The 26,070-nt window shown below is 37.8% G+C and overlaps 1 protein-coding gene across 1 annotated transcript in view; it reads right to left on the minus strand.

The window, feature by feature from the left end:
* The window catches only part of KCTD8 (potassium channel tetramerization domain containing 8), a 268,239-nt gene extending 244,862 nt beyond the window's left edge, over positions 1-23,377 (minus strand). The window contains exon 1 of the mRNA XM_082611035.1: positions 22,328-23,377. Coding sequence (XP_082467161.1) covers positions 22,328-23,276 — 949 coding nt within the window. The 5' untranslated portion in view covers positions 23,277-23,377. The remainder of the gene's footprint in view (positions 1-22,327) is intronic.
* Between the last annotated feature and the right edge of the window lie 2,693 nt (positions 23,378-26,070).

Raw genomic sequence — 26,070 nt, forward strand, 5'->3', positions numbered from 1 at the left:
GAAAAGATAGATAGCTACTGAATTGAATGGCATGGATGGAAAACTAGTGACCTTTAAAGGGGCTGTTTTAAAGGCATGTTGAGGACAAAAAGTCTGATTTGAGTGTACTGAGATGTAAGCACAAATTGAAAAAATGGAAATATTGGCATCAAAATACAGACCATTCTCTCAAAAAGTTCAGTTGTGTAAAGTGGTAATTGGCTAGATATAAGGAATAACTTTCAAAAAATTCAGCTATGTAATGCAGTAGTTGGATAAAAATAGAAATAACTTTGGGGACTTTTCATTATTGTTTTCATGGAAAGAACTCTAACAAGTTTGAAAGCCAATGGGAAGGATACAGTTGAGAGAGAGAGGTTGAATGCCAAAAACTAAATGTAATAATAATTAATGCAATATTCCTAGTAATGGAAGGATGGAATGGAATGGCAGTGATAGGACCCAGAGCATAGAGTGGAAGAACTGTCCCAGGACAGAAGAGATAGTTCCTCTATCAGCAGGTAAGGTAGATAAGATGGTTTCAGTTGTGGATAGTTTGCATGATGAGCAGAAGAAACATGAATGAGCAGGAAGATGAATGAATGTAATGGCTTCCATTTTCTCTATAAAGAAACAGGTAAGGACATTTGCTAAGAGTGATGATCAAGAATAGGTGAGGTAATTGGAGGTTTAAAGAAAAGTTGTAATAAAAATGTACAATTAGACGTGATGATTAGATGATTAGACGTGACGATTAAAAATGTGACGATTAGAAGGGTTTACCAGAGAAGCATGGGAGATTTGCCAGGCAGTGCTGATGGTTTATTTAAAACTGGTGTTCATGGATTTTTAGTAGAAATTATCTTCTCTGTTGTGTGGTTTTCTCTGGAAGTTCTATGCTACCTGATTATAGCAGGGAAAAGATGTTAGTTGGGTCCACTCAAAGCCGCCAAAGGGATTAGGAAAAAACAAAAAAAGATGGAAGAACAAGAGTATTTAGGATATTTCCAGGAAAATCACTGCAATTACAAACCTGTAACCTAAATAGATAATGAGGGCAGTGAACTAAAGAAGGTTAATGAATGGAGATGAAAAGGTTATAATAGAAAATGATGACACAAGGTGGCAGGAGAGGATGTTATAATCTATGAGATTTTGAATTAATAGTTTTGAAGATGGAGCAACTATGCCTATACAGCATATGGTTTACCTTTGTTGTCCTGAGTTAGTGACCAGAAAAATACAAACTTTGTCCCAAACTTTTTGTCTCCCCCGGTGATCTTTCTATCTAGGAAGTTTATTGGTAATCCTCTTTCTGTGAAGGCATGTTTTGAACAGGGCAGAAGTACAAACTCTTACAGATATGGTTATGACTATAGTGACCATCTTGATTAAAATGAACTAGACTCATTATTTCCCTCCTGCCCCTAAATCTGTCCTTTCTCTCATCTTCCATAGTCCTATGAGTTCTTCTAGGTACCAAGTACTGAAGCATGAGAGTCACCTTTGACTCTACCCCATACCTCCCTTGGACTCAATAAGCAGTCCACAGCCCGAATGTTTATTTCTTCACAATGTGTTTCATATCTATCCCCTTTTCTCCATTCAAGTTATCATCAGCTCAGTTCAAGCTAGGCCCATCTCATGCCTGGACTCTTGCAGTCACCTCCCAAAGGCCTGTGTTGCTATAATTTACACCCTTCATGCTTTCTTTGGCCTCAATACCTTTAATATTTGCCATTATCTTCAGGATAAAGATCTCATTTGTTTTGTATAAAAATACCACCTATATTGTTAGTCCCTGAAGTTAAGGATGATATTTATGATTTATACATTTTGATATTCCTCATTAAGCAGTCCAGCTTCTAATAATTACTCAATAAACATTTATGAATTTGACACACTCACTTGGCTCTGACAATACTGTGTATAACACCAGCTTTGTCAAAAATCTAACACAAAAAAAATTCCTTAGTTTAAGTCTTCCAAGGAATATTCTGCCTTCATGTACTCATTTTCTATCAGGATAGCTGTAGACAGATATATGCCTAGGTGACTAGTAATCTATGGCAGATTTCAGCCACTTCTCTAAGATGACCTTCGAGATTTTCCGAACACAGCTGGATTCATGACTTCGGGCTTCTTTCAGACTGATGTTCCCTCCACATCACTGTACTGATTTTACAAAGTAATCTGTAAGTTTTTTTCCATGACACCTGGACAGTTTAGGTCTTGATCAAAAAAGTGGATAGAAGCCGAGAGTCTGAATATCTGTAATCCTAAGAGTGTTAGAGAATAGGCCACCCTCATCAAAATTAAGATGTACATGGAATTTGTTTTTCGCACACAAAGCTCTGCTTTTACTCCATGTTGCTCTCAGTATCTTTCCCTCTATATCTTATTCAGGTATGAAATGTCTTTAATGTTCTTTCTTCCTTCTATCTTTATTAAAACATTTTCTTTAAGGCAGTATCCTACCTGTATCTATAATCTAGTACATAGAAATAAATCATTTATTAGCTACCAATTTTTATAATTGTAATTTATTTTTAATTATAAAAATATAAGCTGAAAATAAAAGGTTTACAAAAATAAAAGTTATTTAAAAATCCTAAAATCTAGAAATAACTAAGTTATTTTAAAGCCTTCCAGGCTTTTTAAATGCCTGAACATTGACTTGCATCTTTTTTAATATAATTATCAGCATTCTAGGCATACAGATCTCTGTCCTATTTTTTAACTTAATATATTCTAGCAAGACCTTAATTTTTCTCAGTACCCACTTGTTTATAATTAGGGAAATTCTTAAACATTAATCTGGAAAACTGCTTAAAGAAGAATATGCTCAGGCACCCAGAGATTCTAATTCAGTATGAAACAAATATTGAAGTCTGAGCAACATCCGAGGTTCTACGACTACAAGTTCCTTAGACTATCACAACTTTACTGATTTCTTTACCCACCCTGGAGGAAGCAACTAGTTGTACCAACTACTCATTTATCAGTATTCTTAACTAGCTCTGCTCTGCTCTTCAGAGCACCCACACTAAAATCCACAAGCCTGGATGAATCCCATTATCTACCCTCTCTACTTCTGCATCCACATCAGAGACCATCTCCATCATGCAATTCGTTACCACTACAAATTTATAATTTCCTTTAATTATCTCTAAAATCACTAATGAACTCCTAATTGGTAAATCTAATTGACGTTTTCAGTCTTAATCGATGGTCAACCCTGCAGCATTTATACTATTCTGCTTAAAACTCACTTCTTTGTGCTTACAACTTGTTTTTCCCATAAATTCCACAACCACTTCTCTCTTCTGACACTTCCAATGTCCCACGGGCCTTTCTCCGTGTCTTTCATGGGCTCCTCTTTATTTACCTATTCCTTCAACAGCTTCAGCACAGTCTTACTCTCCATGATCTTTTTCTGATATTCATGTGATATCCAGTACCTGCATTTTGAGACATATCCACCTGAAAATTACACAGATATCTCAAATTTAACAGATCTAAAACTGACCTTATCATCCTCTCCTTAGGGATGGGGGCAGGGCCTCACTCATCCAGTACGCCTTCTCTCAGTTACAGCCATCACCAACTGGAGTCATCCTCTATATCTCTTTCTCCCTATTCCCTACATCCAATAGGTCAAAATGTTTGAACTAACACACAAGATCAGATGGTCACATTGGATGCCCATGAAACAGATCAGAGTATAAAGTGTCACGAATAGTTTAAAGAAGAGAGGCACAGATGAAACCAGGAGTGGTCTGGAACATCCCACATGACTCCCTATTTCCTTCCTTCCCACACAGGACATTCACTCTCTGTCCCAGAATGATCAATGAGGGATTCAAGGGAAGTTTTATGGGGTTCCCCACAGGGACAAAGACATATAAGTTATAAAACTTCTACATGTTATATATCCAGAGAAATAAATAGCTCATATGGTACCCTCCAGGGATCCATGCCTTATAGATTCTGTACTTATTTACTGTAAGTCATCCTTTAACCAGGGTCATTTGGAAAAGATGTTCACTAAATAAGATATCTTCTTCCTATAAACAGCATTCATCTATTTACTTGGAGAGCCAGTTGACAAGGAGAATAGACCAAGTCACCTGCCTTCTTTTCTTTCTCTCAAGGTATCCTCCTGTGAAGGGAATAAATGAATCATCGGTCAGCTGCCAGATGCTTTAGTTCCTTCTTCCCAAAGTTCAATTGACTATACCACCTACATAGCACCAGAATATATCCCTTACTTCCTATCTCTACTGGAGCACATCAGCTCATCTCTGGCCTGAACCTTTCCCATAACTACCAACTAACAAAGTAACTTCAGTTTCCCCAAGTACATGTCTCACTCTGCTGCCATAGATGCTTCTTGAAAATGCACATTTAACCATATCCTTTTCTGGTTCAAAATCCTTTGGCCAATATAAAATGTACTTCATCAGCTTTCCCCCACTTACATTTCCAGATTTCTTCCCCCAACACGTTTCCTGATATCCAGCCAGACCAACCTATTCTCTAACACTCCATGCCTAGCAAAGCCCCCATGCTCTCACATGGATGCCCACATTCAGCCAATACTTTGCAATGTCATCTTTTCTTGAATGCCTTCCCTGAACCCCCACATTCAGTTCAGGCAATAATCACATCCTCTGTATTGCCAATGTTCTTTGTAAATAATAAGTAAAATAGTTCACTTTAGAAAAACTTGACTTTGAATAAGATGTTGTGCAGAGTTTTTTATTTGCATCATACAATTTAATCCTCAGAGCACCCTCTGAAATATGTACTGTTATTCGGATTATTTACAAAAGACGAAACCATGGCTTGGATAAAATACATGACTTACCCAGAGTCACATAGTTATTAATGAAAAAGGTTAGGATATGAATGTAACCCTGTTTTACTCCAGAGCCCTCCTCCTTAAACTCAGTCATAATATGTCTCTACTCACCCATTACACAGCTTCCCTAATTAAATCAACAAACATTTGTTAAATGACAATTTGGTGCCAGGCACAGTGTGAGGCTTCACTGAGTAAGGCATGGAGAGTAAATCTAATTTAAAAAGTCACCCTCTCTAACTAAAGAAATCACCAGTTTTAATTTCACTTAAAAAACCAAACTAGTATATACCACCCCTTACTACTTCAATCAAGAATTAGAGTGTCAGACACAGTGTGAGATTTCGTTCCATAAGGAAGGGAGAGTAGATCTAATGTGAAATTATATCCTTAACTTGATTGGCAAAAATATCTGCATCAGGTTTAGAAGTGAATTTCTCTGGGGATTTAAATTTACCTAGTAATTGCTGTCATTCATGGGCTTTTGTGGGATCATTTATTACATTGCACAGGCACTACTGTTACCTGTACTTTTTTTACATCTGCCCTATATCTTGCACTTCAGTGACTTAAACTCACATTCTCTTGCCAGACAAAAGATATTCATCTGGCACACAGCTGAGGTAGAACCCTCAGCTTGTATCTTACCTGTGACAGAGAATGAGATAGCATCTTAACCAGCTTCTTCCTCATAGTTTACCTCAAAGCAATTTATATGTTGTTACTATTGGCTCAATTTATATATGATAATTCAACTGAGGTGCTAAAAACACTTGACATGTATCATCTCATCCATGCTCAAATCATTCTTAAGATGAGAGATGGGGAAATAATCTCAAAGTATTTAAGTGATTTTCGTGAAATCAATAAGTAGAAAGTGACAGAAGCAAAAGGTTAGCCAAGATCCTCTGATTTTCTCTAATCTTTGCCAGAATCCATATACACTTTAACATTACTACAACTATAGGTGTCTAACAATTTAGCAGATTTTCATTTATCCTAGACTCTAACATGCATATTTTGAAACTACATACTTCTAGTATATGCTACATACTTCTAGTATATACATACTTCCACTACATACTTCTAGTATATACATACTTCCACTATATACATATATATGTGTATGTATATATATATATATATATATATATATATATATATATATATATATATATATATATATATATTCCCCAGGTAATTTTTTTATTATCCAGGCTGAGATCCTATTTCCTATATTGTTCCTCATTGATACCTTGCACTGAAATGATGTCATTAAAATTACTAGTCTCATTTCTACTATACACACATTAGCACAAAAAAGAATTCCCATAAGGGGATTTATACAATGATATCTTTGTAGAAATGAGATGTGTATGACTATGAATATATTTTCAGGCATTTTAATAAAAATTATTGTCTTTTTGAGATGTTCTTCTTGAAGTTAATTGAGGCACAGTGTGTGCAGAATACAGTGCATGGGCCTGCTGTTTACTAGCAGGAAAGGGCTAGAGAGCTGAAAACCAAATTTCCTGATTCCACTGAGATGGGCTTCTGGATGTAACCCATGCTGCATGAATCAGTTGTCCTCCTACAGACTTTCATTCAGAATTCAGAGGAGGCAGGGAGCATGATGGTTTTGCAGGGGAAGTCATCTCTGGCTATGCTAGCCGATTCTTATTCTGAGTCCCCTGTTTGTGACAAAGGCAGCAGCCCCATCAGGGGCCAGTTCTCCAGAGTGCTTCAACATCCTCCTTCCTAGGGTCTATTTCCTATGATTCTATGAGATATGTACATCCTTAATAAATCCCTTTCAGCTTAAACTAACTAGAGTTTGTTTGGTTTTATGCAGCTAATGAATATAACTTAGACTAGAGAATGTGGCTCTTGCTGTGATAACAAACCTAAAGTAGAGCACTGGTTTAATGTAGCAGGGAAGCAGTCCAGTGGTTGGCCACAGGATAAGGATTTTATAGATGAAAACACAGACAACAATTATTATGTGACAGTGACCATATGGCCAAATTATGATCTGCTGTACCTTAGAAGGTAGACATATGCCAATTAAAGCTATAGCATGAGATAAAATGCTAGGAAATTTCAAAATATTAGTGTGTAGTGTTGGTTTCCTGCCTCTTTCAGCATCATCTTATAAGAAGGACCCACCTAGAAAACCTTCCAGAAGAGATAGAAAAGAGCACAGCTCTTCTAAAGGAGGCACTCTTTTCTCCCTTTCCCTGTAAGAGGAGTTGAAGGAGAGTCCTACAATTTGGAAATGTATGAAGTTGACAAATCCAGCTATTTCTATACCACAAACCAAGGCAGTTAAAAGTTGTAGCTGCATAATACCAAGTGACCTACCAAGGACTTAATGGGCTGTGTCAAAAGAGCACATAGTCTCTCCCTGGTCAAAGACCGAACAGTTTGAGCATCCAAAATAATACATGCAATTGACTGAAATGCTGAAACATATAAAATATCCATGAGTCCACAACTACACTTGAGAGAGACATTGAGAAAAGTAGCAGCAGCAGAGAGGAGGAAGAGGAGGAGAAGAACAAATATGATGACTGCCATAACAGGGAAGTAGGAAGGAAAGCACCAGAATACCAAATAATAGCAGCAACTTACTGAGTACCACTGGAAGTTACAAGGGAACCAACTCCTTACTGTCAAAATGGCAAGAAATAAGATTTATGCATTTGCCCTGTCTTTCCTCAGTGAACTATATTTTAAGTAACTCATGAGAGAAAGTTCTTCATTACAAAACTCCACATAACAAATGTGAAAGAAATGATAAAATTGGAAAATCATGATTTTTCAACCCGTAATGTAATATCTGCATCAGGCAATGGTCATCAATGATAAAACTATTAGGTAAACATTGGATGGGAACTTATAATGAAGAAATAGGACTGAGACCACTCACCTCTACCATTTAATTATTATAAAAATAGTCTTACCCTCCAAAAAAAAGCACAGCAGAAGCTAATCAAGGTTGACTTAATGTTCACTTACAGAAAATATAAGAACAAAGGAACAATTTAAATAACATCAAAAGAAAGAAAGCAGGCACAATCAGAACAACAGACCTATTTCTGCAAACAAATTGATGCCACTATATGTAAAGAGTTATAGACAAGGATAGAAAATTAGAATGGGAACTATCCTACATTAAGAGAGAAGGCACATAAAAATAAAATAAACAATCGAGTTAAAAAAGAAACAACTATAAAATTTTTTTGAGACAATCTTGGAAATAGGATTATGGATTATGGATCAGATATTATACAAAATATTATTTGCCTTGTTAGAGTTGATAATGGAGGGTGGTTATATAAGAAAATAGCCATTTTTGTTTTAGATACTAAAATATGAAGGGGTGAAATAATATTTTGGGTTGGCTTTAAGATGCTTTAACAAAAAATTCAGAGATGAAGTGATATTTTGATTATTGTTGAATCTAGGAGATGAATACAGGGGAGGATTTTTTTTAACAATTCTTTTTTTCATTATGTTGAAAATTTTCATAATATAAAAAGTTGTGTTTAAAAGGCAACATCAACAACAAAATCTAACTACAAAATTGCAGCCTTAGCAGGAGGTACTCTTTCACACAAGGGTGCCTGCCCCGCTGACAAAGCTGGCACCATCCACGTAGACCATCAATTTAAGAGAGGGGGAAGCAAGTGATTCACAGAGGCCACAAAATAAAGAGTCTTCAGGCCTAAAAATGACACTACACAAGATTTTTATTGCTCTTAATTCACTCATGAAACTGACCAGAAGTGCAGTACAATTTTGAAGAAATTATTTTGCCAAAGAAACTGCAAGACTAGCCATCCATAGCCTAGACTATTTAACCCTAAAGCAACCCTCAAGGAAGGGAATTTTACTCAATGATAGAACCAAGTGCTGCCAGGTAGGTTTAACAAGGAATTTTTTCTGTTGCCAGTAAAGGGAGTCTCTGCTGTCTGCAAGGTGGGATTTGCTATAGACCTATGGTGCTGTATGTTTCCTATTTTCCCATTTTTGGAACAAAATCTTTCACTGAAGTCACCCTACTCCTATTTGACACTGTTTATTGAATGCACTGAGGGCAAATAACTTACATATTAATATATTAACTCATAGGTGACCATTCCACAAGGAATCACATTTGGACGTCATACAGTGTACTGTACACCACCCTTAGGAGCCCTATTCTATGGTGTCTAGGAGTCATTCCTGGAAGCTCAGGCCTCCCAAATAATCTGTGAGCTATCGACATTACACTTAATAAGTGTTTTCCAGTCTAAATTATCTAGAATGGAGTCTGTCATCTGCAACTAAGACCTCTGAAAAATTCAGGGAGTTTTAAAACCATTGCCTTTCAAGCTTTTCCCAGATTTGTTACAAGATAAAGAGTTTGAAATGACTTTTGTACTTTGCTAGAGCTGCCATAACAAAGTACCAGAAACTGGGTGGCTTAAACAACAAAAATATATTACCTCACAGTTCTCACAGCTAGACGTCCAAGGTCAAGGTGTTGGAAGGTTTGGTTCTCCCTGAGGGATATGAGAAAAAATCTCTTCCATTCTTCTCTCCTCACTTCTGTTGGTTTGCTGATAATCTTTAGCATTCCTTTTCTTGTAGATGCATCAGTTTGATCTCCATCTTCATGCTCACGTGGTGTGCATGTGCATCTACATTTCTATGTCCAAAATTTCTCCTCTTTATAAGGACACCAGTCATATTGGATTAGGCCCACTCTCATGACCTCATTCTAAATTAATTACCTCTGTAAAGACCCTGTTTCCATATAAGGTCACATTCTGAAGTACTAGGAGTTAGGGCATCAAAATATCTTTGGGGGGGCACAATTTCAGTTCATAAAATATTGTATACAGTTTAACAAAAATTATAGCCATTAGTCTTTAGACCCTGGTGTTTGTACTAAAACTGTGAAGTAAATCTGTTATCCCTTTTTTTAGTTTTACCAAATACTGGGTAAAACTGAGCTTCACAGTATGAATGCTAAGTACCAAATTATAATAATGATAAATATGACTTGATAGTGTCAGCTATAAAACAGACAGCTTGAAATAACTAAGTTTACTTTACAATCCAAACATGCTAACACAGAAAGTGAAAGGTGAAATATTTTAATGGTTCTTACATGCCTTAGAAACACATCAGTCCGGCAGAGGAGATGTAAAGATTATACAAAGCTACAGAAATTTCAATGCTGGACTCCTAGCATATTTATTCTTGGTTCCATTTCCCAGCAACATTAAGAATTGTTAACGAGTTCCATATTTCTTGCTACAGAGAAAATATATATCTTTTTACCACTGTCTGTGAAACATGCTAAATCAACCCATCACATGTCTGCTTAATGGAAATGAAAAGGAATACCTCATAACCACGTCAAATTCAAATTTAATCTCTATTATAGAATACCTATCAAAGGTAACCAGCAGAAGTCTTCATTTTAACTTGACTTTAGGATTTCTTCATGGAGAATAGGCAACATCTATCTAAGTAGTATAGCAAAATCTAGACTCCTGAATAGACTTCAAGAGATAAAATTTCTCAAAAAGGGAGTGAGGTATGATGTGGAAACCAGAAAATTTTTCATTTTCAATACTGAGTTTATATTTAAATAGGCAATTTCAACAAAAGGTCAAGATTAATAATAGTGTCACATTTTTCTAAAACAAACTGGTCATTATTAAACCACAATTCAGAGGGCAAAATTTTTTAATTGCCAGCAGTGATCATGGAGTCATACCAATGCTCTCCCTACACACTCATGTGCACACACACACACACACACACACACTCATGCCTAGATTCCTCTGGTCAGAAGTTAGAGATATAACTAACTAACTTTGTCCATTGGTCTTTGGCCATGAGTAGGACCATTACTCAAAGGCTCACAAGTGGTGCATTGCACATCTACAATACACAACCTATTGTATTGCTATACACCTAGACCCAGTAAATGATATCTAGAGTTAAGCAGTGTGCAAACTGCACATCTGTATGTCATGGTCCTGATCATGAAAGGCAGAAAATGTGTTCGCCATTGTTTACCACCACATCTTCAGCACCTAACAGGCTGCTTTGTATATAATACTGATTATGAATGCATGAATAAATATAAATAAACTAAATAAGACATATGACTCAGTAGCTTAAAATTAATCTAATCTGGATTTCTCTTAGTTTGGTAGTCTTTATATTTCTGAATGTTTCTTTAAACATCATTAAATTATTTTCTATTTTGGTTTATCACAGGATATTGAGTATAGTTCCCTGTGCTATACATTAGGATGTTGTTGTTTATCCATTCTAAATGTAACAGTTTGCATCTACCAATCCCACCCCTATTGCTTTTATTTAAAAAAAAAATTTAACATCTTTATTGGAGTATAATTGCTTTACAGTGTTGTGTTAGTTTCTGCTTTATAACAAAGTGAATCAGCTATACATTAAATAAGGTAGTACCTGAAAAGGTTTCACCCTCAATAAATGTTTTGTTAACATCAATATACTCAACACATTCTCTTTAAGGAATGACAATCTGACACACTAAAACAAGAACAATATCTTATTTTTATTCAGCACAGATTACTTGGAACATATTACTTATGGAATTCCACAGAGGTAATATGAAAAAAAAAAGATCAACCTCTACCATTTTCTACATGAAAAATGAAGCACAGAAAAGGAAAGTTAGCACAAAATAAAACAAATATGCATACTAATGAAGGTTAAGATGATAGTCTGAAGACTTCTTTTGCCAGCTCTTTCTTTTTTCTTCTAAAAGTCAGGATCAACATTAGAAGATTCATTCCAAAAATCACCATATAGATTACACCAATAATTTGTAATCACCATGCTTGTTTCCTCCTGCCACTCACTATAACGTTGCAACTTTATAGTAGCAACTTTTCCTTGACAAAAACAGAAGTCACTTTAGAATTATATGAATGAGTCCTTACCCTCTACCTGCAAAGAGATGCAGCCTTTGCCAACCAGAAAAAATAGGTCAAAATATTGGAGAATTATAGCTGAATGGCTGCCAACATCTCCCTTAGATCTCTATGCTTTCTTCAAATATCTGGACTTTTAGCAACTAAAAAACATACTCAAAATGTGTAGAGTAGTTTCAATAGGAGCTGATTGAGTTGAAAGCTAACATAGTTTTCCTAAAATTGTGGAGATAAGTATTTAATCCAAAACCTAGCCTGAAATTTTTTGGCCAAATGCCCAAACTCTAAGCAATGTTTGAGTCCCTGGCCCTGTGACAATGTGTTCTCTTGCATAAAACTGCTGAAAATCAAAGCTAAAAGCCTTCAACAGAAAAACAAATATAGAATGTGATTAAGAGGTGCTCTGCCTCAATACACCCCATCGTTTGAAACAATAACTGCTGCATACCAGTATTCCTGTTAATTGTGTCAAAATTGACCAGTGACCAGCGCTAGACCTGGAAGAATGCATTTTTTTCTGAGACAATGAAGAACAAACTAGAATAAACTTATTTTAATAATATGTTATAATTAATTTTATACTTAGGAGGTCGTTTTTTTTTAATTTCACTAATGATAATGGGACCTTTTCAGAGCAATTCCGAATAGGTATTGCTATCAATTTCCTCAAAAAAAAAAGAAGAAGAAGAAATTTGGTACTATGAATTGATAATGTAGAGAAGTGGGAATATATAGATAGATATATGTTTTGAAGATATTAAGTTAGTAAGTGACACTAGCTAACATATATTGAGCAATTAATTTTTACCTGTCTGATAGTCTTCTAAGTGTTTTATATGGATTACTTCATTTAATCCTCATAATAAACCTACGAGATGAGTATTATTGTTTCCCTCACTTTTCCTTCAGGAGGGAGATTAAATTATTTTTCCAAGCTCTCAAAGCTAGAGCCAGAATTTTTCAAGGAATCTGACTAAAAAGTAGAAAATCATTCATAGTATTCAAGCTTTTTGCTTGTTGGGAGTGGGGCCCAAGAGATTCTGGTATTGTCTCTTTCTAAGCACAGTATTCCTCTCCCTAGTCTCCTTGTATCAGAAATTAGACATGTCTAATTATACAAGATGAAAGGAAATGGCAATATACTGTGGATTCCATCTATGCTTAAGGGTTTTATTATTATAACTGGTGCAAGAAATGGAACTAGCATAACTGAATGGTGAAATCACCATCCTGGTGAGCTGGAAATCAACACTACGTATATATTTTTATACTTTTGTTGTATTTAACTCATTTCCCCCCATGTAAGTAGGATTTAATAAGAGAATGATTAAAATATGGTAGAAATTATATTCCACGTTTACATTCCAACTGCTGAACAAGCATTGAACTAAGTTTAACTGGTGAATGAAGCTATGTGCTGTTACTGCAAGCAAAGTTGATTTGTTTTTATGAACTACCTTGACACAAGGTTAATAAGTAAAATTGATATTGTAATATGGATCATGAAACAGCAATACCTCTTACAACCAAGATACCTTTTAAAAACTAGGAGTAGAGATAACAAAATAGTTCACTGGATCCTCACATTTGCAAACACCTACCAGTACAGCCAGATACTTCCTGAACTTATGTTATACCACAGTAGACCCTGACCATATCTGGAGCCAGCAGTCACTACACATTCTAAGATGTTCTGAAAGGCAAGTGGTTGCAGGTAGGCTGCAGCTCAGAGCATTTGCTTGACATCTTTCATACATTAAAAAATAAAAGGTCAGCTAATTTTTGATGCCTTGTACCTTCTACTCTACCAGTCATTTAAGTATAAATAAATATATAATTGTGTGTGTGTGTCTGTGTGTATTTTTACCATCCTAACAACTTCATTTATAACATTATTTGAAGCTGTCCTGTGTTTTAGTTAACATTTCAGTTATTTTCATTCTTTATAGTTGCCTGTGTAACAGCCTCTCATGCCATTACTCTGTCTCTTGTTAATACACCAAATAACCCCTCTATAACATAATTCAATATTACATAAAGCTTACTGTGATCACCTTAAATGCAAGGTCTCTGTCATTCACATTGGCATGTCTTGTCCCAAGCTATAGCCTGGTAATTGCTCAATAGGTGCAATTTAAATTGAAGTGAAACTAAATCTCAACTCAATAACTACGTTGGTAGAACCTGCAACATCACTGGTTCATTTGTTAATTTATACTTTCATTCAAAAAAGAAATATTTACTGAGTTCTTAATGTGACAGTAGCCACTGCACTGGGGGATGAAAAGACAAAAGTGAGACTTGGTGCCAACTCTCAAGGAGAAAGTAGGCCATTGTGGAAGGTCAATATGAAAAGAGACAATTATATGATCCAGCAATCCCACTTCTGGATGTATATCCAAAGGAAATAAAAACAGGATGTCTAAAAGATATCTGTACTCCCATGTTTATTGCAGCATTATCCACAATAGCCAAGATATGGAAACAACCCAAGTGTCTGTCAGCAAATGAATGACTAAAGATGTGGTGTATATATACAATGGACTAATAGTCAGCCATAATAAAGAAGGAAGAAGATGGATGGACCATGGGGCAGTATGCTGGTGAAAAAAAAAGTCAGACAGAGAAAGACAAATGCTGTATGATATCGCTTATAAGTGGAATCTTAAAAAAAGCCGAACTCATAGAAACAGAGTAAAATGGTAGTTACCAGCGGGCTGAAGGGTGTGGAGGAAATGAGGAGATGTTGGTCAAAGGGTACAAACTTCCAGTTACCAGATGAATCAGTTCTGGGGATCTAACTCACCGCATTGTGATTATAGCCAAAAATACTGTGCTATATACTTGAAAGTTGCTAAGAGAGTAGATCTTAAATGTTCCCACCACAAAAAAAGAACTAGTAATTATGTGAGGAGATGGAAGTGTTAGCTAACACTATAGTGGTAATCAAATTGCAATATACATCTGTATCAAATCAACATGTTAACTTACAAAATGTTATATGTCAATTATATCTCAATAAAGCTAGGAAAAAATAGGATACAACAGGAAAGAAAAAAGAGAGAGATAGTTACATGCTTAGGAAGTGCAATGAAGGCCTTATACGTAGTGTACTAGGAAGAGACAGGGAAGTGTGGAAGTTAAATGCAGAAGGATTCTACAGCAAGAGGTCACTCAGTTACGACATGACTATGGTACCGCTGGTGCACTAAAAAACCAATGAGTTAAGAAATAAACTTGTAAACAGTATAAACTCAGTATAAAATACTCACATATTTTGCTTTTGAAAGTGCAAAATACAACTAACCTTACAGGATAATTAGGTTTCATGACATGCTCCCTCGCAGAAATGAATGATGAGAAGTATACAGATGCTAGGCACAGGACACCTTAGATTCAAGTCAGCAGCTGGAGGTTCACCAGTACCCTTAGAACTTAACTAACTTAAGTTAGTTAACTTAACTAACTTACCTATGGGAGTGAATTTGAAAACCTGTGAATAAAGTTATTCTCATCTTTAGGTAAGTCCTCGCAAAACCTTTTAGAATCATCTCCATTAGAGAAGCTGCCAGCTTGTCTTGCAGGATTGTGGCTGCTAAGTGCTGACAATACCCTGAAGTTAATTCAAAGGAGGCTTTAAAAATGATAACTGTAATGAAACATAGATTGAACGGTTACCTAAAACACTACTTTCCAATTACTTCAAATGTATAGATATACTTCCACAATACTTTAAACCTTCAAGAACAACAAAAGCCAATAATCCCAATACCCAGGAGATATTTGATACTTTTTTGGACCTAATTATAGCAAGTATATAATTTAAAGGCATTAACCAATATTTAGGGCCAATAAACTATACATAATTAACAAAATTGATTTCAACCAAAATACCTTCTTCACTTTGTCACCTTCTAAGAACATACATAAAACGTGTTATATCACACAAGGTAAAATGAATTTTCTGCAGAAGACTACCTTAACACTGTTTAAATTTGGTCAGTCTATCAAACCTATAGATACTACTTGTTCCCCCAAAAGAGTGGTAAACTGAGTCAAATGATTTATTTTCTTTAATTTTAAAAATATCCATGAATGTGGTAGCCTTAATCGTTCAAAGTTAACCCTTTCATCAAGTAAAGACATAAAACGTATACAATTGACTCTTGAACAATGTGGGGGCTAGGGGTTGCCCAACCCTGCTCAGTAGAAAATCTGCTTATAACTTTACAGTTGGTCCTTGTATTGGAGGTTCTACATCCTCAGATTCAACCAACCTCAATACGTATTATTCGAAAAAAAAATCTGCTTATAGATAGACCCTCCCAGTTGTTCAAGGGTCAACTGCATTTACTGTATTCTTAAGGAAATTTAAAATAGATTAAGAAAAATTAGGTCCATTCATATACAGCTCACACTACCCATTTTTGCTTAGAGAGCTAAGTTCTAGGTACTCAGTAGACATTGAAATATATTTGCAAAATTGATTGCATGAAACAGGCCTTACTTTTAAATATTCAAGAGTAAGGGCTTCACAGTAAGGCAGAACTATTCTAGTTCCAGCTCAGCCGCATACCAGCTCTATGACCTAAGGATGTTAACTTAAGCTCTCCAAATCATAGTTTCCTAACTAAAGTATTAGGGAACTAATTCCAAGCTAATGGAATGTTAAAAAAGTAAAAGTAGGGCTTCCCTGGTGGAGCAGTGGTTGAGAGTACGCCTGCCGATGCAGGGGACGCGGGTTCGTGCCCCGGTCCAGGAAGATCCCACATGCCGCAGAGCGGCTGGGCCCGTGAGCCATGGCTGCTGAGCCTGCGCGTCTGGAGCCTGTGCTCCGCAACGGGAGAGGCCACAGAGGTGAGAGGCCCGTGTACCGCAAAATAAATAAATAAATAAATAAATAAATAAAGTAAAAGTAATGGCTATAAAACATTTATCACAAAACTAGGTACATAGTAAATGTTCTTTTTATTACACATACTGTGCTTTGAAAAAAATCAACTCTTTTCTAAGCTTACAGGGAAAATATTCAACACCAATACTTATTTATAATACTGTCTGTGGCAAAGGACATGTATTATACTTTTATCTAAGATGTCAATTAAAAAATTCAATGTCTTGTGGGAAATGTCACTAAATGTATAACTGCATTAAATGTATAAAGCAAAATAAAGTAAAGATGGAAAATAAACCATCTACATAGTATCACCATAACTTTCAAAAAGTTTGTCTGTCATCTTCACAGGCTTAGAACAAAGACTGGAAGGAAATGAGTCAAGATTTTATTAGCAGTTACTGATGGCAATTTTTTAAAATTTTACTTCTCTTTTATAAAATTCCTAAAACTGCACATATTACTTCCATTATCAAAAACGGGCTGCATTTGAATAAGTTGACAATCATTTTCACATTTTAAACTAATTGACCCAATAACTTATAACAATAGAATAAATAATAATTGTTGCTAATTTCATACATATTATTTCTCTTTTTCCAAAGAGATTTTTTTTCTTTTTAACTAAGGCACACAAACACACTCATTGTGAGTTCTTCTACTCTAAGCTACAAAAGAGAAAGAAGTTGCTAAATAAGGCTTGTAGTGCCATTGTCTTTTTGCTTTATTATATGCTTAAGGATTGACCCACACAAAGCTGTAGAAAGGGTGGCAGAGAAAACTAAAGCCATAACACTATTTTAAAAGATCAAATTTAGAGACAGCACTATGCCAGACATAAAAGTTTAATGTCCTTAAACAGTAACCAATGCCATGGCATGGCTTCCAAACATTTTGCACTCCAAGGTTTTTGTCATTTTCTATCTGCTTTATAACTGCAAATATTGTATTTGCATGAAATAAGAATCTTGGTGTTTTACAAAGTTATCTATTCCCCGTCCATTCAAAAGTCGTTCAGCCACGTGGTTGCAGAAGAAATTTTTCCATGATAATTATAAAAATGACTAGTGAGTCTCCAAGAAGAAAAGAACCAACTTTAAAAAAAAAAATAAGAAGGAACAAAGTTATTTTCCATAAAACAGTGTTTGTTAATAAAAGTAGAAGTATTTTTGGACTAGAAAATAATATATAATTGTAAAGGTATGCATCTAAATAGAATTACTTTTTAAAGACGTTTCTTAGAAAGCTTTTAATGCAACAGGAGTGCTAACGTAGGTTTGAATAGCTGTTTGAATATTTTCAACTCAGCTAGCTTTCTTCAACCCAACACAGTGAAATAAATCAGAATATATTTGAAAGAGTGTATATAAAAATCCATTAAGACAGATTAGAATTCACAGTCCAGTTCAGTAATAACATTAGGTCCTATATCTGGCACTCTCACACATCACAACAAAAAAGGCTGTACCAAATTTAAGGAATATCAAATGCACCTAGAGAAATGTATACTTTCACACCACATATTCAACCAACACAGAATGCAAAACTCAAAGCACTATAAGAGGATAGCGGTGAATCAGTACTACCTTTCTGTAAACACACTGTTTATGAGAAATAAAGGATATATATATATATATATATATATATATATATATATATATATATAATGCTCATTTTAATTATGGGTAGTCTACATATCACATTTCAAGCAGATAGCTATTGTCTATGTAATACAATGCCAACACAAAATGCCTTTTTTCGTCTCTGAGATATTGCTAAAAAGAGCCACAATTACACTTAACAGACACCCCCCAAAATACAGAAAGCACAATAAATTACTGTTTTCCTTCAAGAAAGGACAACCCTTCTTCAGTACTAGTAGAGTAATATGGAATTTAATAGTACTAGTATATGTTGCAGTCTAAAATCTTGATAAAACTATGAGTTATTACTGATAATAGATCAGTGTCCATGTAGCCAAATGAAGCTGATATTAAATCTTTAATAGCCTGCATATAACCTTGAATATTAGAATCCAGTGATGTGGATACAAGTACTTAAGGAGATATGAATCTAGCTCAATGTCTGTGAGAAAATATTGCCAAACTTTCAACTCCTAATGGAGAGTATTAAAACACTTCTTGGCCCTGAATCAGAAAAGGGTTCTGTTGGAGTTGATCCAAAAGAACTAACTGGAGTGTGATTGGCAAACCTAGGTGACTCGAACTTGGTCTGAAAAAATCCAAGTTCCAGGGAAGAATTGGGTTATTAAATTGGTAGTTTCAAACTTCTGAAAGTTTATTATGCTATCATTTAATTGAAAAATAATTTTCTAATTAAATTTATAAGTAAATCAACTATACTTACTAAAAACAAAATTTAAATTTAATACTGACAAGAAAAAGTCTTTACTATAATTGTAAGAGCTAACATTTTTTAAGCTTTTATTATAGGTCAAGCACTGGTCTAAGCACTTTACATGTATTCTCAAATTCTATAAAATTTGTACTATAATAATCTCCATTGCACAGGTGAGGAAACAAATAATTTAGTCAAGATCACTCATTTGGCAAATAGCAGTGTCTGGGATTACTGAACCATTTGCCACTCTCCTCCTATCTCTACAGAAACTCTGGGGTGAAGATGGTGCAGGGGCGGGGGGATTGAAGAGTTGAAATTGATTTTCAAGTGTATAAACCAATTCTACACTTTTCAGAGCAGCTTCAATCTACTAAGTTCACCTTTAAAAGGTGTTAAAATGACTGATACATGTTATACATTAAAAAAAAATGTTTTGAAAGAACTGTGTCAAAGGAGAAATAAAAGATAATAAGGTCCTCTCTGCATCTGAAACGGTGGACAAACAAGTTCATCTAATGATTTTGTTTTTATGAATAACACTGGTAGTCTTTTAAAAATAGAGATTGCTAAATAAGATAACTACACTGAATAGTTAACATTATTACCTTCACAAAATAGGATGGAAATACAGTGAATTTTCATTCACCAATGTTAAATGGAATCCCATACAAAATAATTTGTGAAAATGTGCTGCAAGCTATACAAAACATAAAATAAATGTACATATAACAGTGTTCAAGATACATTTTATATCACAAATAAAAAATGGCAACCACATTTGGTTGGTCAACTGGAATACCACTTCAAAAGAACCATATTTAATCTGGAATTGTGTATTTTCCTCCACAGGATAATCAATGAAAAAGGCTTTGAGTTGCTTCCTTAGATTTCTGGGACTTTTATCAATGAATCTCAGAACTCATTTGTTATGTGAATACTCTGCAAGTCATTATTCATAATATAAATATTTTATTTTCTTTCACTTCTTCTAGCTCCAGAAGTGAAATATCCTGAATTCTAAGCATCTCTCAAATCATCTTATGACTTAAACTGGCTGAGTTTCCAACTTCAATACACTATTTTATGAGCATTTTTCATAATTTAAAGACAACCTGTATTATTTCTTCATAATCAAAGTAACGGACATTTTCAAGTCCGCAAGTTTCTAGGGGAAAAAGAAAGACCAAAACTGTGAAAGATTCCAAAATTCAAGAACCTTAACTGCAGAACACTTATACTTACACCTTCTCTAACAAAAATCACTAACCACTAAAAATCACTAAAAAAAGTCAAAAGTTCATTTCCTCTCATCTTCTGAAATGCTTGGCAATATATCTATGTTGAAATGACATAAATGTTTAAGGTCTGAAGTGTCAATAAAGGTCCCTTCCTTTGGGTGACTTTTCTGACTATTGATCTTTTTACTGTGTAACAAATAATACTTTCATATAATTAAAAATAAAAAATCCTATTAGATTTTTTATTGAAATATAATTGATTTATACTACTGTGTTAGTCTCAGGTGCACAGAAAAGTGATTCAGTTATATATATATTTTTTTCAGATTATTTTCCATTACAGGTTATTACAAGATATTGAATATAGTTGCCTGTGCTGTATAGTAAATCCTTGTTGCTTATCTATTTTATGTATAGTAATTTGTATCTGTTAATCCCAAACCCCTAATTTATTCCTCCCCCCTTTCCCCTTTGGTAACCATAACCTTTTTTTTCTATGTCTGTGAGTCTGTTTCTGTTTTGTATATAGATTCATTTGTATTATTTTTTAGATTCCACATATAAGTGATATAATATTTGTCTTTCTCTAAGAAAATTAGATTTTTATCTACCACTTCAATGGACACTTTCTTTGCTTCTCTGTTGAAATGGTTTTCTTAGGAAAACCAGCACTATTAAAAAAGACAATCTAACACTAAGTGTGCTGTGTTTTCTCACCCTTACCTCCAAGGTTACTAGAATACACAAACAATGAGCAACTTCCAATCAATTTCACGCCTGTGCAAAGAGAGGTACCTTTCCACTTCCCCAGTCAAAATAAAGTGCAAAAAATTGCCTGGATCCCAAACAGTTAGTGAATTACTTAATAAATAAATACAATTAAAGCTGGGCTTATACATAGGCTGTCAATGCTACTCTCCCTAACACTACAGGCAAGTTTTCAATCTTCTTGTGTCTTGAGAAAGAAAAAACACTTGCCAAATGATGTTCCTGCTCCCATCCCAGATGGCTTTCCATTTGTCCATATAGCTCTCTAGTTGTGGCCCTCCTCACTTTATAAACGTCACTGAGAATTGTCCCTGCCCCAGTTCCCCATCCCCCAAGCCCCAGTGCTAGTCGGTGGAGTTCTTGAACTTGACCCACAGAAACCCCCCCCCACCCCCCCGCCGAAGTGCACTACAAAAAGCATTGCGCCAGATGCTTTCCAATCCATTCCCTCGTTCTCTCAGTTCAGAAAATCACTGCATTTATTCCCCCTGGGAAAGTGGATTCAATCCCCCATTCGCACTGGAGGCGCCCAGAAAGGAAACACAATCACACACGCACGCGCGCACACACATACAGGCGCATACACACCACTTCCCTTCCTCATATCCAGCTCTGACAGCACTCAGACCACCAAAGCCCGTTCCCTCCACCCTTCTCTGTCCAAAACTCCTAACAGTTACAGAAGACAACTGGCGCGAGAGAAATCTGAGGTTTCTATGGGTCAATGGAAATCTCTTTCCCCCCGGGCCCTTGAGGGGCTTTGGAGGCACAATCGCCACCCATAATTGAATGCTCCAGCGCCGACCCGCACCAACCGGAGGTAAGCCCGGCGTGCGCCGCGGTACCTTGATGCCAACCCGCCCTCTGGAGGGACACCACTGGTACCCACATAAGTTGACCCCCGGGAGTCCCAAGGAGACAGAAGGAAGGAAGGGGACCTACGCGCCCAGCCTTGTGCCCCTGTCTTTTCCCGGCCCTCGGTAGTAGAAGGGAGTCCAGAGGCTCCAAGAGCTGGGCGGGGCGAGAGGGCAAGATCAATAAAGTTAAGAAAGAGGACTGCTTGGGAATTTCGTGCTCCTGAGTTGCTGAAGAGAGGAGCCAAAAGGGAGATCGCAAGGCACGAAACCATAAATCGTGTCTGCCGCGATAGGGGAGGCACACAACGACACCAGACGCGCTGTAACCCGCCGCGGGTCGGCGAGGGGGCGGGGACAACTGGGAAATTCGGAGACCGCGAACTTACGGAAGAAGATGTACTCCGTGTAGCTGCTCCAGATCCTGTCTTCGCGGTACTGGTTGACGAAGGCGGCGGTGCCCGAGGAGTTACACGCCACCATGTGGAAGCCGGCCTCAGACAGGCGATCGAACGCCTGCTCCAAGTAGGTGAACTTGAGGTAGAAGCGGGACGTGTACTTCTCGGGCGGCCGGTCAGGGTCGCGGCTCTCGTTGAGCGTGTCTCCGAACACCTCCTTGGCCAGCGCGATGCGTCCGCACACCATGATGCGCGCCACGCGCCGGAACTTGGCGTCCGCCTGGTTGTCACGCACCGTGGTGTAGGAGCCTCGGTAGCCGAGCGTGAGGAAGCCGGAGCGCTTGTCCGGTGCGCCGCCACCCCCGTGCGCTCCGGGACCCGAGGGCGCTGCGGCCGCTGCCCCGCGCAGCAGCGCCTCGCTGCTGCCCTGAGAGACGTTGTCCTCCAGGTCGCTCTGGCAGCCCTCGTCGTTGAGCGAGTTCTGCTTGGTGACCTTGGGCGACAGCAGCTTGACCAGGTCGGTGAGCTGGAAGTACTCGGCCTCGCGCAGGAGCCGCTCCTTCTCGGGGAAGTGCTCCGGCAGCGCGAGCTGCTTGTCCCGCAGATAATCCAGCACGTACCTGAAGAGGAAGCCGTCCCGGTCGATGAAGAAGCGCGCCCGGCTGTCCCTGGGCAGCTCGCCCCGGCGTCGGGCGCCGCCCCGGGGGCTAGAGGGCGAGAACATACTGGCCAGAGTGCTATCCGGGACGCTGAGCAGCGTCGAGTGCTTGGTCACATAGACCTGGCCCCCTACGTTCAGCTCCACCACCTCGGGGAAGGGCGAGGGCATGCAGGGCCCCGAGGCGGCGGCTGCCGACGCGCCGGGCGAGCTGGACGAGGAGACCATCTCGCTAATTGGCAGGATGGTGCCGCCGCCGCTGCCCGTGTCCTTCAAAGCCATGGTGCCCCCCGCCGCTGGCCAAGTGACCCTGGAGAGCAGCACTTTCTCCTTCCCGAAACCCGCGCCCTGCACCCCCGGCGGCGTGCCCCTGATGCGCCCTCGGGCCGGGCGGCACGTTTCTCCGGCCGAGGAGGCCCGGTTCAGGGCTCGGGGCAGCGGCGGCGGCGGCGGCGCCCGGGCTCCATCGGGGGAGCGATGTGCAGGAGAGGAGCTCTGCGGGCGCCGCGGCGGCGGCGGCGGCGGCGCGAGGAGGAGCGGCTGCTCCTTTGGGGGCGACGGCGGGGAAGTGTGAGAGACTTGCGAGAGGCTCTTAAGCTGCCGCTCGGCTCTCCGCGGGGAGGGCGGGAGGAGGGGCCGGAGCAAAGAAAACTCGCCGCCCCAGCAGCTTGCGAGCGCGCCGCGAGCCCCGAGCGCGGACGGTGGCGCAAACTACTCCTCGCAGCCGGGGAGGCGGCGCTGACGTCAAGCCCGGGACTGGGACCCGAGCCACAGCTGTCATTTAAAGAGATAGGTGCCAGCCTCCGACTGCGGGGCTCCGACGCTAGGGGGAAGGACCGAGGGCCGAGCTTGGAGGTGATGCTACTTGACAGCGAGCGGGGAGATGGGGAGAAGAGGGCAGAGAACCGAAAACAAACGGGAAAAAGGACAGCATCTCTACTTCATCCATTTCATTCCCCCCCCCTTCCGTCCGTCCCTCCCTTCCTCCCTTGCCCTTGTTCGCCCAGTAACACTATTTTTTTTTTTTTATCTTGCATTAAGGTGGGAAGTGGAGTAGGGGGTTGGGTTATAACAAAAATGCTAGGGTGCCAATCTGAAATTACTACAAATGTTGGCGTGAGGACTTCGATTGCCAAAAAAACTACGTGGGGGGTGAATCTCTTGTAGTGGTTTTAGCATAATTTTTGAAGTGAAGGGCGAAATGCCGGAACCTCAGTTACATTCAGATGTCGTGACTGCATATTTAACTGCATGTGCTACAAACAGTTGAAGAATTTTTAAAACTGAAATCTGTTTTTCAGTTCACAAAACTAATAAAGGATTGTGGTAACGTGACGGTTCTCTCCTTTCATCCCTTCAGTATTTGATTCATAGTAGATGCTTAATAAATATTTTTGGAGGAAGGGACAAAGCCAGGCAGGGAGCTTACTCTATTTGCTCCTAGTTTCCGATCCTGCTCTGTCCTCTGATTAATCTCTTAATTTCCCTTTCAGCTTTCAGGGCAAGATAAATGGCTTATGTTTTATTAGTAATCTAACCGTAAAATTCAGGTCACAAATGAAAATTATATGAATTTAAGCTCACTTTAATTTCCATTTGTACACAACACAGGTACAGGCTGTAAGATTAGCATTATTTGTGATAGTGAGAATAGAGATGCAAATGAGGAATCTCCCTTCTTGTGGCTATTCATCCTGGGACATCCTTTTGTATTCAGAAACATAAAGAATCATTGATTTATAAAGTACAAATGTGAAAAGACTACACTGCTATACAAGTAGTTTGCTTCAAAAATTATCATAGTGTTATAGATGAACCTTATCCATTAACAAATAAAATAATGTACAGATTTTCACATCTTTTTAAAAATTCTAAATGCCTACTTAGGATTCCTTCACTTTGAATCAACCACACACACACACACACACACACACACACACACACAAAAGTACTGGATTTGAGATAATAGTTGTAACCTCTAATTTTTATAAATAATTAATAAATTATTTGGAGTATTAAAAACTATATTTAATTCATTGATCCTTATAAGCCACATCCCCAGAAAATGTTATATCTGTTTTGAAGCTAGATTACCTGAGACTGAAAATGCACTAATGAAAGAATACAATATATTTACCAAAGTTCTAAGACTTAAAACCTGGTGTGCATTATGCATCTTCATGCAATCCTCGTATTCAAGCCTATTGCCTCCCCCCGAATTTATAAACTGATTAAGAAGTAGAATTGATTTTAGCTTTCTTCACTTAAAAGCTACCATCAGAAAGCATCTGAAATGTAAAGTAATAGTTTCTGAAAAATGAATTAATAGAAGATTTATAATCTCTATAGATGAATAAATAATAACGCCTTGAACCACTACTAATGAAGCCTGTTTATCATGAGGTAAGTATCCCTAATTATAAGTATGTTATAGACCATAGAATCATAATGAAGTGGATGTATAATACATATGCATAAGTGTATATGAATATAAGGTCTCCAATGTTATCAGGTTGAAATCCATTTTATTCTTTTTAATTACATAAAGTATGCTCATGAGACAAAATGGTCTAAAACATGTACTCTAAATGAATCATCTTAGAAATTCTTAGTGAATTTCTCTGTGTGATGTATTGCTTTTTAAAATAATTCTTTCAACAATGATTGAATATTTTTCCTTAATCCTTTCCATCCCAATACTCCTCTTACTCTCACCTCCTCCCCCAACTATACCCTCCAACCAAACTCCAAACTAAAATTGCAGGTCCAGAATGTCTTTACCTGTTGTTCTCTCGGCTAGGAATGCCTTTCCTTTTCCACCAGTCCCCTAATCCTTTCTCCTTGTTTACTGCTTCCCTGATGTTTCAGCTTAAATAGTACTTCCTCTGGAAATCTTTCAGGTTTTTACCAGTCCAGGTGTTCCCACAGCACCCTATGCTTACACAAGGGCAGGGTTTGTCACACTAGTATGTCATTGTTTCCCATCAGATTGTAAGTATGGCATACAACAATATGCACTGTTCTATCCCCAGCATCGTGCCTAGCCCTTAAAAGATAGTCAATTTCTATTTCTTGA

This window comes from Mesoplodon mirus (genome assembly GCF_964341445.2).
Source record: "Mesoplodon mirus genome assembly, chromosome: 2".
NCBI classification, from domain to species: domain Eukaryota; kingdom Metazoa; phylum Chordata; class Mammalia; order Artiodactyla; family Ziphiidae; genus Mesoplodon; species Mesoplodon mirus.